Genomic DNA, 14157 nt, shown 5'->3' with positions numbered 1-14157 from the left:
GGTGTGTGGATGAGGCACAGCGGTTGAGTGCCCCCGCGTGTGTGAGTGAGGCACGGTGTGTGGATGAGGCACAGCGGTTGAGTTCCCCCGCGTGTATGAGTGAGGCACGGTGTGTGGATGAGGCACCGCGGTTGAGTTCCCCCGCGTGTGTGGATGAGGCACGGAGTGCGAGTGAGGCACCGCGGGTGAGTGCCCCCGCACGCGTGAGTGAACGGCCGTGTGCAAGGTCGCTGTGTGCAAGGGAGACCGTGTGTGTGAGAGAGCGGTATGAGAGGGAGATGTCGGTTGGCATGCGGGAGCACGCAGCCGCATCTCCCGGTGTGAATGTGATGGAGTGGACTGTGTGCGTCGTAACACGCAGGTGTGCGTGGGTGGAATGGAGACGGAGACGGCGACAGAGGAGAGAAAGCCGAGTCGCGGCTGTAGTTGTTTCGGGGACCGTGCCGGGTTCACCCAACAGTGAGCACGCGGTTCGTGCTGTGCAACGCACGAGACCACCACGTGCTCGCTTGCGAGGGTGAAGTCCCGGTCCGGAAACGCCAGCGGTGGATTTGCCGATCCCGCGGACGGACAAAGTTTAGGCAGGATAATGGATTTGGACCGGACGGGTTCTCCACGCGATCGTGTGTGTGAAGCTCCAACGGGCAAAGCACATGTGTTCGCGTGGGGAACCCCTCGAGACGTGGGGCTTGTTTTTTTTTTATGCGCACGGTGACGCCATGGCTGCACGTGTGGTTGGAATCCGGCAGGAGGGATATCTCTGCCGGATGGTACCGTCCAAGGAGGGACGAGGAACACGTGCAGCTGCATGACGTCACGGGCAGGTGCAAAGTGCGCGAGTTGCCGCGCTGGTGATGCGCATGAAAAAAAAAAAAAAAGCAAGCCTCACTTTCGGGTGCACAGGATTCCTGGGCAAGGGGTGGAAGACCCCCTTACCCGGGGCACAGGATGGAAACTAGTTAGGGGGAAGGGTTAGCTTAGTTAGACCGACTTCATGGGGCAGGGGTAAGTCCTCATGGAGTCCGTGGAATGGATTAGGTAGAGGGATTTAGTGAGCTTTAGGTTGGGAAATAAAATGAATTTTTGAGTTATGAGGACATGGACAGACTTTGGATGTGTAGAGATGACGTAGTTTAGCTACGTAGTGTTAAAAGGAACGTGCTATAGTATAAGGGACGACGTGGGAGCACGAGTTAGTTAGGGGATGTAGTTAGAAGGATGGCAGAGTTCAGTGGTGTGTGTGTTGAAGAGTTGGTGAGTGAAGTGGAAGCATGTGCTTGGTGAGTGAGTGAGGCCAGCGGGTCTGTGTGTGTGGAGTGAATGGGGAATGCATGGTGCGATGAGTGATTGGGGGGAGGAGTGACTCCCGCCCAAGGGACCCCGGGGTCAGAGTAAAGTGAGTTAGCTGGGTTAGTTAAATTGAAAAATGGAGGTAGTTTTGTTGTTGGTGGGAAAGTAGGCTCGAGACCCATTTGGAGAGGTGCAGGAGCCCTGTTGACGGGCTTGGGAGCGTGGCTGCGAAAGGTGAGTATCGCTGAGTGGGTACCCCGGGCACCAGGCTAGTCGGCCGCGGTAGGCCAAGGGCCCATGGGGGGCCGGGATAGAGTAGTGGGCATGGGTGCGCCTGCTTGGTGCGGGGGCCCGGGGCGCCATTAGCCGCGTGGGCAGTGTTGTGGGCACGGGTGACCCTCGGAAAGGGGCCTGGGAGGCCGGCCTGCCACGTGTGCGTTTCAGGGGAGGTGCCATGGGGGGCACTCCCCGGTGTTAGGGAGCTGGTAGGCTCGGAGGCAGTGTAGTGCCCGGGGGTGCCATAGCGGGAGATTCGGCAGAGGGTCGTGCCTGCCAAAGGGAGCCACGTGTCCCAGCCAGGAGACCGTGTGAGGGCACGGAGAGAAAATTGGGGGGCGAGGCCCGAAATTGTGAGGACACCAACACAGGCGACGGGAATCTGGGTTGTTAGAACCAATAGTTTAAGCGAAAGGCGCTTGTTGAAAGCCCCGGGGTAGTTTAATGGTTAAATGGTTAGGGTAGATTAGGAGATGTACCCCTCCGCACCATCCATCCCCTCGCTGTCGTTGTGGGCCGCTGGACCCACTTTGGTTATAGATCGCTGAACTCTGGGGAGGCCATCCTGAGGCTTTGTTGGGCCTCGACACAGGACGCTAGCTCTCCCTTGTTCCCCTCCGGGAAGGGAACGTAGGGGTTGGGAGTAGGCTAGGTGACAGGATAGGTTAGCCGAACAAGGACGATAAAGGGGGTTAGGGGACGATTTATAGTGGGGGAGTAAAAATAAAAACAACAAAAAAAAATTAAGTTGGGGCTAAATTGGGGTTTGACAAATTAAGGGAGTGGGTATGAACAGTGACAGGCAAAGGCGATAGGTGGGAGGGAGACAGGTAGGTAGGTCCGAGCCCGCCTTCCAAGTGGCCAGCACCACCGCACTCCCTCCACCAACCTCCATTGAACGACAAAGGCTGGCCAACTTCATCGGCTGGCCGTGTTTTGCTTCAAGGCGGAGGCCGGCCAACTTCGTCTGCAGCTGCTGTGCTGCAAGGCCTGTGCCGGCTGGATCGTCTGCAGCTGCTGTGCTGCAAGGCCTGTGCCGGCCAGTTCATCTGCTGGCTGTTTTTCTTCAAGGCCTGTGCCGGCCAGCTCATCTGCCGGCTGTGTTTGCCTGCAACGGCCTGGTTCTGTGGGCTGAGTTTGCCTGCAGCGGCCTTCTTCTGCGGGCTGTGTTTGCCTGCTACCTTTGCCATGCCATGCCCACTGCCCACGTTCACCAGCCCCGTTCAATTTTTGCTTTGCCCCCCCCCCTGTTCATTTCCATGTGCGCCAGGATCCGCAAGGCAACAGTTTGCAAGCTGCGAGAACTGCCCTGTTGGCAGCTACAACACGGGCCTGCAGTGGCGGCCCGTGCACCGTGTTTGTGTTCATGCATCCATTCGTTGTGCTCATTGCGTGTGCCACTTGAGCTGGCACGGAGACTGCGTTTGTGCAGCCCATGCACCGTTGTGGTTCACTGCGTTCAGTTCGAAAGGGAAGGCCTTGGACTGCGTGTGAGCAGCCAGCCACGTTCCCTGTCACCTGCATTGTTTGAGCCAGAGACTGCATGCGGGCAGCCTGGCTCCCTGCTAACTGCTTTTCTTTTGCAGAGTTCAATGATCCTGGGCCATGGTTTAGTGTAAAATTTGTAAGTTAAGGTTAAGATGTACTGTAAATATGAGTGCGCCCCCGGCATGTTTGTCTTAGCGCCGGCAATTTTATTTAAGTCGTCCGTGTGAGTGAGTTTGTTTAGATAGTTACGCAGCCCTCAGGTTATTTATTTTGGGGACACGAATACCATGAATGTCGCACTCAGGGATCCGTAGGTAAAATGTACTAGGGGAAAACTACACATGATGGCACACGAAAATTTGACGACTCGGGACGAGTCTGTAAAAAGGGGAGGGGGTAGTGTTGTGGTTACCAAATTCGCAAACCACCATTCAGGTCCCTTAGGTGAGGTATCTCGGTAAGTACATGTGTAGTTAGGCCCAAACCCGTTGTCTAGTGGGAATACATGTCATTTATGCGAGCTGCGACTCTTCAGGATAGCCGTTTTTCTTTTACTATCTTTATTTTGGACCAACCGCCATGATTACCACCACAATCACAACATCAACCACCAACCACAACGCCGCTTCACCACAACCGCCACGACCTTCCCGTCACACCTCGCAACCGTAGCATCGCCACCGTTCTTGCCCCGCTGTGGGTGCCGGTGTTGGACTCGTGCAGGGCGCGCGTTGAACAGCGTGTACAAAATCACGGATTTTGTGCTTCAAAAACGGATCAAAAACGACACACGCCCACTTTTTGCCGTCCAATCGGTGAGCGAGGGGCGATTTGGCCCCGCCTCCAGGACGATCGATATATGCAAATTTATGGATCAAAAAGCCTTCACGCCCACTTTTTCTCGGGCCAATGGGGAGCGAGGTAAAAGGTCAAAGGGAGGGGGTCAAAGGCGAAGCTACGGGGGGATTAAAAGGACCGTGTTCGTCAGTCAGAAGAGAGTCGGAGAGTCCAGAGGCGGAGAGGCGGAGAGTAGGAGAGTCCAGAGGCGGAGAGTAGGAGAGTCGAGAGGCGGAGAGTAGGAGAGTCGAGAGGCGGAGAGTAGGAGAGTCAGGAGAGTCCAGAGGAGGAGAAGAAGTGAGAAGGGAGTCCAGAGGCGGAGAGTAGGAGAGTCGGAAACAGAGAGTCAAGACTTCGCGGGCGGTGGAGCTGCTCGTCGTGTGCGTTGGAGTCGGAACGGAGGGGACGGAGCTGTGGGAAGGCGGCGACACCAGACGAGGGGGTGCTCGCGTCGTGCAGGGAGCTGCACCCGAGGGAGGCCGACATCGCGACCTGGCCGAGGTGGAGACGCTCGTCGCGGGATAATAAAGATCCTCTATACCCCGAGCATCAGCAACCCCCTCCTGTTTCCCCCCGCGCTGAGATAGTGCGACCAAGGGGGCCCCTTTCCCACCCCCTACCAGACACTGTCCGCGAGGCCCGCGGAGTTGAGGCGCCATCGCCGCTCCTCGTCTCATCACCAGACGGGTAGGCGCGACCCGGTCTCGGCCTCAGGCCCGCCTCATCCTTGAGGGTATTTCTTTTCCTTGGTTTTGGGTATGTGTTGTCGGCGCCGTCTGTGAAGTAGAATTGTATAAGTGTTGCCGTGTGCTCGGTAGTCGGTATTAGCTCTGCATTGTGTTTTCGCTTTTACATTTGCTTTTTGTGTAAAATGCATTGTGTCTTTTCTGTGTGCTTTTGGTGGAATTGAATGTGCGCTTTCCGTTCATCGCGAATAAATGTGCTTTTGTATTGAACTGTTCTCCCGCTTCGCTTCGTCTTTTCCTCTATTGAATCCCCATCTTGCTTCACGTAAAGGGTTGGTAGTGGGCTGAATACGCCCGATAATTAATCGAACCGTCGAGGTCGACGATAACACCGCTCGGTTATTCTGATAGTACGGAACGGGTCGCTTAAGTGGCCCGTGTCCGAAGTCGACCTGCGGCGAGGTGCGATCGCCCGGTCTACCCTCCGCGTGGGTACTTAGGTAGGTCAAATTCGGCGAGCAACCCTATCCCACGCGGGGCTGATTGGCTCGATCGCGGTGAGACCGAAAGGTCCACCCGTGACTGGTTCCCGGCGTTAGTCCGAGAGGGTCACGACTGGATTGTCCGTCCGGTGGGCGACGTGCCGCGATTCGAGTTACGTGGCCGTCAGCACGCCGGCGGGCGCGAATACCGCAACAATATATATATATATATATATATATATATATATATATATATATATATATATATATATATATATATATATATATATATATATATATATCGCTTTGCTGATGGATTTAATCAAAAGACGACGCATTGTACTTCACAAACATTCTATTCTATTCACTCCATCATTTTCCCGAAGTCATCTTCCAGATGCTTGGAAGTTCACACCACCTTCATCAATCATCCTTGCTGCTTATATATGGTGGGAGCAAAAATCATTTCCACTTCACTGCGGAGCTCGGTTTTGGATGCTTTGGTTAAAATGAGTGAAATGAAACATTTTGAAAATTTCGAATTATTCTCACTCAGGTTTCAGTATCACCATAAAGCATATTATCAAGTTATTTAAACTTTCTTTTTCAAGATGATTTGTAATACCGTCTACCACTGGGTGGCGCTATACGATACACATTTTCCTTGAGAGAATTGGGGTCTTCCCCCCAACCTGAACCCCCTCCCCCAAATATGCCACCTCAACAGAAACCATACTTGGGGCACTCTTCGGGAACATGAAAAATTTGGTTGGATTTAGTTCAGCATTTGTTGAGTTTTTGAAGCATATACAAACAAACAAACAAACAAACAAACACGAATTGAACTTTACATTTTAGACATCAAAAGTTTGGCATTCTTCCGTCATGTGACATGTGTTGGCTGAACAATGAGAATTGATATTTTAATGGGATTTATGCTTTATTAATGATTTTATTCGAATCAGAAAACGAATGTTTTACAAACAAAGAAAAGTAACCATAAGCTTCAGCCAAGAGCTCTTTCGCAACCGAGTTGAGACTTTTATCCAATGTTGAGGATTGTCATCAGATTGTTAGCTTGTAAACAGGAATCTGTTTTCGTACCTGCAATCCGAAGGCTGTCCTTTTCTCTTGCGTGAAAATTCAGAGGGAAGAGCAGGTAGTAGAGATGGAGGAAAGGAGGGAGGAATTGAAGGTTGGAACGTGCAAGAGTTGGATGGAATCAAATCTTCGATCGCAGATGCAATATCCATTATCTGATCTGCCATGGAGCTATCTGGAGTAACAGAGAGGAGAAATTGATAGTTCTGGGTTTGGGGGGGGGGGGGAGGAGGTGACTCTGGAGTGAGAGATAGACAACGTAAGAGGAAGGTGTGAAGGAAAAGGAGATAGTATTTAAAAAGAGGGATGTAGGGAGTTTGAGAAACTGCACAGAGCAGGGTGTGGTGTGTAATTAGTGACGAGTTAGGACAGGATCAGAGAAGGGCAGAGATTATTTTTCATGCAAAGATTATTAGAGTGAGAAATGGGGTTAAGGTAAAGACAGGTCACATGAACTGAAGTCAGGGAAGATTGGATTTGCTCTCCAATTCATACTTTTAGGATCAATGCTTACGTGTGGATAAAAATACACAAACATTTGACAAACAAGTAACATATAAACCAACAGATTAAATACAGACAAGATCACTCGAATGTGAGTGTTCTCTACAACAGATGATGTAAAATGTTTTTTTTTTAATTGAAGACCAGCAAATACCACCCGTCGCTTCGCTGACAGGAATACGAAAGTGGGGGGGGGGGGGAGAAAAAGATGGGGGAGAGAAAGAGAGGGGTAGGGGAGAGAGAAAGGAGGACAGTGATGAGATATTGGGGGAAAGAGAGAGGAGGGAGGGGGAGCAAGGAGCGAGAGACAGGAGGGGTTGGGGAAGGGAAGACAGTGTGAGGTGAGAAGAGGGGAAGCCAGACATGTGGTGGAGCGTTAATTACGATTTATACCGTCTCATCAAAATGATTCTGCATTGAATAACAGTGAAGATTGAAACAAAATAATGTCTGAAGTCTATTTTCTACTGGTCATACGATAAATACCGCCTGGAGACAAACTTCGTTCAACACACTCAGAGACAAACACCACCAGGAGATAAACACTGCCTGGACATGTCTGGAGACAAGCACCATCTGAACATAATTACCGCCCGGACACATCCGGAGAGAGGAGAGAGGAGAGAGGAGAGAGGAGAGAGGAGAGAGGAGAGAGGAGAGAGGAGAGAGGAGAGAGGAGAGAGGAGAGAGAGAGAGAGAGAGAGAGAGGAGAGAGGAGAGAGGAGAGAGAGAGAGAGGAGAGGAGAGAGAGAGAGAGGAGAGGAGAGGAGAGGAGAGGAGAGGAGAGGAGAGGAGAGGAGAGGAGAGAGGAGAGAGGAGAGGAGAGGAGAGGAGAGAGAGAGAGAGAGAGAGGTGGGGGGAGGTGAGTTGGTAGAGAGAAAATGTTATGCTTTATGAACAACACAGAACACAGTATTAGTGCTTGGCCGATATTGGCAATTTTTCAGAAATCGGCAGGTCGGAGTCAATGTGATCACTGACTACAGTACGTACTGTATACAACCCAAAACCTTGGGTAGCTTTAACCCTTGTTTTGGGGGAATTTCTAAAAACAAGTTAGAAATTCAATGTTGCATTGTAGACATTTCAGGGAGATGTACATAAACAGTCATCTTTATAAACAGCTAACAATCGTCATGTGATGGGTCAAAACGAACCAGAATTAGATTTGTGTCTTTTATTATATAAATGTTAATAAATTTTAAAACGTATACGTCTCGGCGAAACAAGATAATAATGACAAAGTGTTAATGTCAAGAAGGAGGTGGAGGATTTTAAATGTTAAGTTTGGAAAAGGTGACAATATTGAAAGATAAAACAATGTCCACAATGCAAATCAACAGACATAATCAAGCAAAACGGATTTCATCTAGTGGCCTCCACCAGATGTGGAATAACACCTTTATCTTCCTGTTTTATGACTTTCAACATTTCCCTTCAATGATATCTAAATTTCAGTGTGCAAGTAATGTGTATAATAGATAATTTATGAGGATGTACTCTTTTATATGTAAACATCAATATATATATATATATATATATATATATATATATATATATATATATATATATATATATGTTGTTGTTCGTCTTTCGGCTGCTCCCGTTAGGGGTCGCCACAGCGGATCATCCGTTATGATCCGCATACTGATTTGGCATATGTTTTACGCCGGATGCCCTTCCTGACGCAACCCTGGTCGCCTCTTACGACACAGGGATAAGGATTGGGTTTCGCCATGATTCCGGGCTGCCCTACACCCTCTCATAGCGCGGCCCAGTGCAGAGCTCCCGTCTTCAAGCGATCCTCCAACCCAAGCCTCCGAGTAGCCAGATTACAGGCACACACCACTACGCCCGGTCATATATGTATATGTATATATATGTATATATATGTATATATATGTATATATATGTATATGTATATATATGTATATATATGTATATATATGTATATATATATATATATATATATATATATATATATATATATATATATATATATATTTATTTCTTCTTCTTCTTTCGGCTGTTCCCGTTAGGGGTCGCCACAGCGGATCATCCGTATGATCCGCATAGTGATTTGGCACAGGTTTTACACCGGATGCCCTTCCTGACGCAACCCTGGTCGCATCTTACGACACAGGGATATGGTACACCTATTTTAACCGGGGCATACACCGGGCCCAGTACACTGGTACTGACTTCACCGACCTCGGAAGGATGACAGGCTGAGTCAACCTCCTGGTGTGTATTAATTCAAGCGGCCAACGGGGCTTGAACTCAGGACCTTTTGGATCCCAAGCCACTACCCTAACCACTACGCCAACACCAGGCTTTTATATATATATATATATATATATATATATATATATATATATATATATATATATATATATATATATATATATATATATATATATATATATATATATATATATATATATATATATATATATATATATATATATACATACATACATACATATATATATATATATATATATACATACATACATACATACATACATACATACATACATACATACATACATACATACATATATATATATACATACATATATATATATACATATATATACCGGGCGTAGTGGCGTGCGCCTGTAATCCGGCTACTCGGAGGCTTGGGTTGGAGGATCGCTTGAGGACGTGTGCTCTGCCCTTGGCCGCGCTATGAGAGGGTGTAGGGCAGCCCAGAATCATGGCGAAACCCAATCCTTATTCCGTGTGTCGTAAGAAGTGATCAGGGTTGCGTCAGGAAGGGCATCCGGCGTAAAACCTGTGCCAAATCAGTATGCGGATCATAACGGATGATCCGCTGTGGCGACCCCTAACGGGAGCAGTTGAAAGAAGAACATATATATGTATATATATATATATATACATATATATATATATATATATATATATATATACATACACACACACACACACACACACACACACACACACACACACACACACACACACACACACACACACACCATGTGGTACAGCTTGCCAGCTGAACTCTTCTTTCTTTCTTTTTTTGAGTTCTATGTATCATTTTTCAATCCGATTCCGATCTATTGTGTTCTCGAGTTTGTATCGTTTGGATTTGTGCAATCCAGTTTGCCTTTCCTCTCGTCCGTCTCAGTCGGTGTCCTTTGCCACATATGTTAATCTACGTCATTTGTATCGTCTTTCCTATCTTTTATGTTATTTCATGAAAGGCTTGGGGGAGGGAATCCAGAGATCGATTATGATAATAATAGTATGGACCGTGTGTTGGAATAGGTGAGAATTACCCTGTATTGGGGATCTGATAGGTGTAAGTCGTGTGCAATATGTGCACTGAGGGGGCAGCGATTGTAAATAATAGAGCTGAATAAGGTGACGTTGTGTTGTGTAAAGCCTCCTGTACAAGCGAAGGCAGGTGCACAATGGCACACAGGGAAGCGCTACATGGTTTTAATGGGACACATCACAGGCCGCTTGGCAAGAGGACAGCAGGCCACAGTGGCGAAGTGAGCTGTAGAGCCCTGAAGAGGGGTGGAACACTTTTGCGAGGGACTGCGCCACAAGGCAGAATGGCACAGAAGATGGCGCCACCTACAAACATGTGGCCAATGATGGGACTCGCTGCTGGCTGGAAAGGCAGTCCCTTTGTGGCATAAAGGTCAAGCCCATGCATGTGCATGGCAGACTGCATTTGAGACCAAAAGAGAAAACATCCCCTTTTCTGCTTGGCTGCCTCTCTCGTCTACTGGCCTCCTCATCGCCATTCCCTCGTCTCCTGGCCTCTTTCATCACCATTCTCCAGACCGAACTGCACTTTGCCCTGTGCCATGCCAGCCTGCATGACACCAGCCCAAGACCAGTTCATGTCTGCCTAAAGTCCTCACCTCCTCCCTTCGTTGTGTGAATCTGGTATTGTCGGCACCATAGCGGGTTATTTATTTCCTTTGTACATAAGATCGTGTTTGCTCTCCCCTTTCTTTCCGGTCTCTGTCGACCGCCAGATCCATTCCGTATTTATTGATAGTCCTGTCCTTCCTTATCTCCCGTGTTTCTTTTAAAGCAAATATTTATTTAACTATTTGAAACATCTTCCCACCTTTTGCCTCCATATGTACAACCCTTTGTCAGTTTCGGCTTTCTTTGAACTTTCCTTGTGGGATTGTAATGGTAATAGTAATTCTGAACGCAGAAAACATTTTTTCGGTCATTCGCAGAGGTCTCAGACCGGCGGCTCAGAGCCCCTGCGTTAGCTGGGCCTCTGACGCAACAATATATACTGTATATTCTTTTATTTATATAATTACCTTTTCATGCATTACCTTTACATATGGGATCGTGATGTGCTGCTTGAGATCCAACCATGTTAACATTAGCTATCACAGCCAATCTATTTCTCTGAGCCAATTACAAGCTTTGCTGAAGACGCCAACGCTTGAGGATAATCCATTCCATGCTGGTGATGGTGGATGAGACAGAAATGTGTCCATGGATTGGTTCACAAGTGATTGGCTGGCATTGCTAAAAAAAAAAATATATTGGCTGCTTGATATGCGACCGCAGTGTGGCAGATGAAGCTGCTTCCTTGCAGTGGGTGTCCGTCTTTCACAAGCTCCACAGACTACAGCTTAAGCCAGAAGCACCTTTTTAACTGCAAAAAGAAACTTCTGCTTGTGTTTTTGAGAATAAAAGTTTTATATTATGAAAGATTTGGGAGTAATTGAATATTTAGACAAGATGTAAAAGGACAGTTTCGTGCAGCATGTAGTGTGCATCTGAACGGACACACACACTCAAACTATCTCCCAACAAGCCAGACAACATGTTGGCAAGAGGCGATGATGGAGTTACAGAAAGTAATTATTTAATATCATGAAAAAGAGCTTTTCCATCCATCTTCACTGACTATTCCGGAATACCTGAATCTTCTCCAATAATATCACGATGACAATTATTATTTGAACCATTTTGACAAATATGATGACATACAAGTTATAAACTAGTCTCACTCAGTTTACCCATACATTCACAGCCTGAAGTTATAGTACCAAGTACCTCGTTTGGTTTCCATGCACACTGTATTGCTCAGCTTACTGTACACATGATTGATTGACTCAATATCCCATCCATGGCATCAGTGCTGCCCAAGCATTGCCGAGGAAGTCTCATGGTAAGGAATACACCAGGTGGTTTGCCATTGCCTTCCCAGCAGTAGTCAGGGAAGGATTTGGAATTTAGTCAGAACTCCAGCACGTAATACCCTAACCCTTTGTCAAAGACACAATAGGATCTTGAACGTCCCACACCAATCAATACTGGCAGACAAGATGTCGGCTTAACGTCCCATCTGACGGATGGTGCGCTCATTGATGCGACGCCCTGTCTGTGAGGCACCATGGTGACCGGTTTGTAATCAGGTCAGGAATCGAACCCACGCTCGACACCTGAAAGACAAGTCCACGACCTCCGAGCTACGTGTCTGTGAGCTGAACTGAACGTGCAAGGGAGGTTTGTGACTGTTACGTTCGCAATGCTGATTGTTCACCATAAAAACAAAATCACACACGAAGCTCCTGGAGTGCTAGAAAATATATATATATATATATATATATATATATATATATATATATATATATATATATATATATATATATATATATATACATTCAATTGGAATACACTTGGTTAAGAGGAAATTGAAAAATATGACCCTTCTGAAAATGGATTTCGTCATTCCAGGATTGTATATTTGAATAATTATTCTCCCTTCTCTCCCCACCAGCTCCCCCCCCCCTCGCCACCTCCACACACACGTACATGTACACACACAACGGAGGTGGATAGTTTGAGACCCAGTAGTCTCTGTTCCATCTCGTGAAACTCAGCCACGTGTGGAGATAGCAGTCAACAACAGCACTTGTACGTGCACGCGCGCACACACCGTATGGAACACACACACACACACACACACACACACACACCTTACATACCTAACATATACACACACAGTACATGTACACACAAACACACACACACACCATACATACCTTACATGTACACACACAGTACATGTACACACACACACCATACATACCTTACATGTACATGTACACACACAGTACATGTACACACAAACACACACACCGTACATACCTTACACACACACACACACACACACACACACACACACACACACACACACACACACAGTACATGTACACACACACAGTACATACCTTACATATACACACACAGTACATGTACACACACACACACCGTACATACCTTACATGTACATACACACACAGTACATGTACACACAAACACACACACCGTACATACAGTACATGTACACACACCTTACATGTACACACACACAGTACATGTACACACAAACACACACCGTACATACCTTACATATACACACACACACACCTTACATGTACACACACACACCATACATACCTTACATATACACACACACACACCTTACATGTACACACACACACCATACATACCTTACATATACACACACAGTACATGTACACACAAACACACCGTACATACCTTACATGTACACACACACACACACACACACACACACCGTACATATACACACACACAGTACATGTACACACAAACACACCGTACATACCTTACATGTACACACACTCACGTTACATGAACACAAACACACCTTACATGTACACACATACACCTTACATACCTTACATGTACACACACATCTTACATGTACACACACACACACCGTACATGTACACACACACACCGTACATACCTTACATGTACACACACACCGTACATACCTTACATGTACACACACCTTACATGTACACACACACACACACCGTACATACCTTACATGTACACACACACCGTACATACCTTACATGTACACACACCTTACATGTACACACACACACACCGTACATACCTTACATGTACACACACACACCGTACATACCTTACATGTACACACACACCGTACATACCTTACATGTACACACACCTTACATGTACACACACACACACACACCGTACATACCTTACATGTACACACACCTTACATACCTTACATGTACACACACACACACACACACACACACACACACACACACACACACACACACACACACACCTTACATTACACACACACACGTTTGTATGTTTCTCCTTCAAACATGGTTCTTGTACCTTTGATGAATGTAACAGAGCAGGCATTGTTCCTCAAGGCGGTTAAACAACGAGTACTCAGTGCACTCTGTTCAAAGGTTCAGGTGGTAATGTTCACGCCCAAACCACAAGCCTGCACTTTGATTATCCCCACCGTTTGGTTCCCGACGAGAGCCGAGATTCCACGAAACTCGAATCACAAATAATCCATTTTCTCTTCTCACCGGAGTGGGGAAAAATATAAATAAAAATAAAAATAAATTTTTTTTAAAATAAATAAATAA

General features: G+C 46.9%; 1 protein-coding gene across 9 annotated transcripts in view; it reads right to left on the bottom strand.

Moving 5' to 3' along the window:
• Nucleotides 1-14157, bottom strand: part of BMAL1 (basic helix-loop-helix ARNT like 1) — a 107057-nt gene that overhangs the window by 73500 nt on the left and 19400 nt on the right. For 6 of the 9 annotated variants that reach the window (XR_015051334.1, XR_015051333.1, XM_085855250.1 and 3 more), the window contains exon 3: nucleotides 6164-6335. The exons of 1 other annotated variant lie outside the window; for it this stretch is intronic. Coding sequence is in view for 5 of the 8 variants with exons in the window: in XM_085855250.1 (XP_085711376.1) it covers nucleotides 6164-6335 (172 nt within the window). In the remaining 3 variants the exon portion in view is untranslated. Of the gene's footprint in view, nucleotides 1-6163; nucleotides 6336-13894; nucleotides 14039-14157 lie in introns of those variants that run through there. 2 more of the 9 variants (XM_085855249.1, XM_085855251.1) reach the window with 2 other exon arrangements.

Source organism: Eptatretus burgeri, chromosome 14, assembly GCF_056783735.1.
Source record: "Eptatretus burgeri isolate ZD-2024b chromosome 14, Ebu_testis_v1, whole genome shotgun sequence".
NCBI classification, from domain to species: domain Eukaryota; kingdom Metazoa; phylum Chordata; class Myxini; order Myxiniformes; family Myxinidae; genus Eptatretus; species Eptatretus burgeri.
This window is presented reverse-complemented; position numbering and strand designations above follow the sequence as displayed.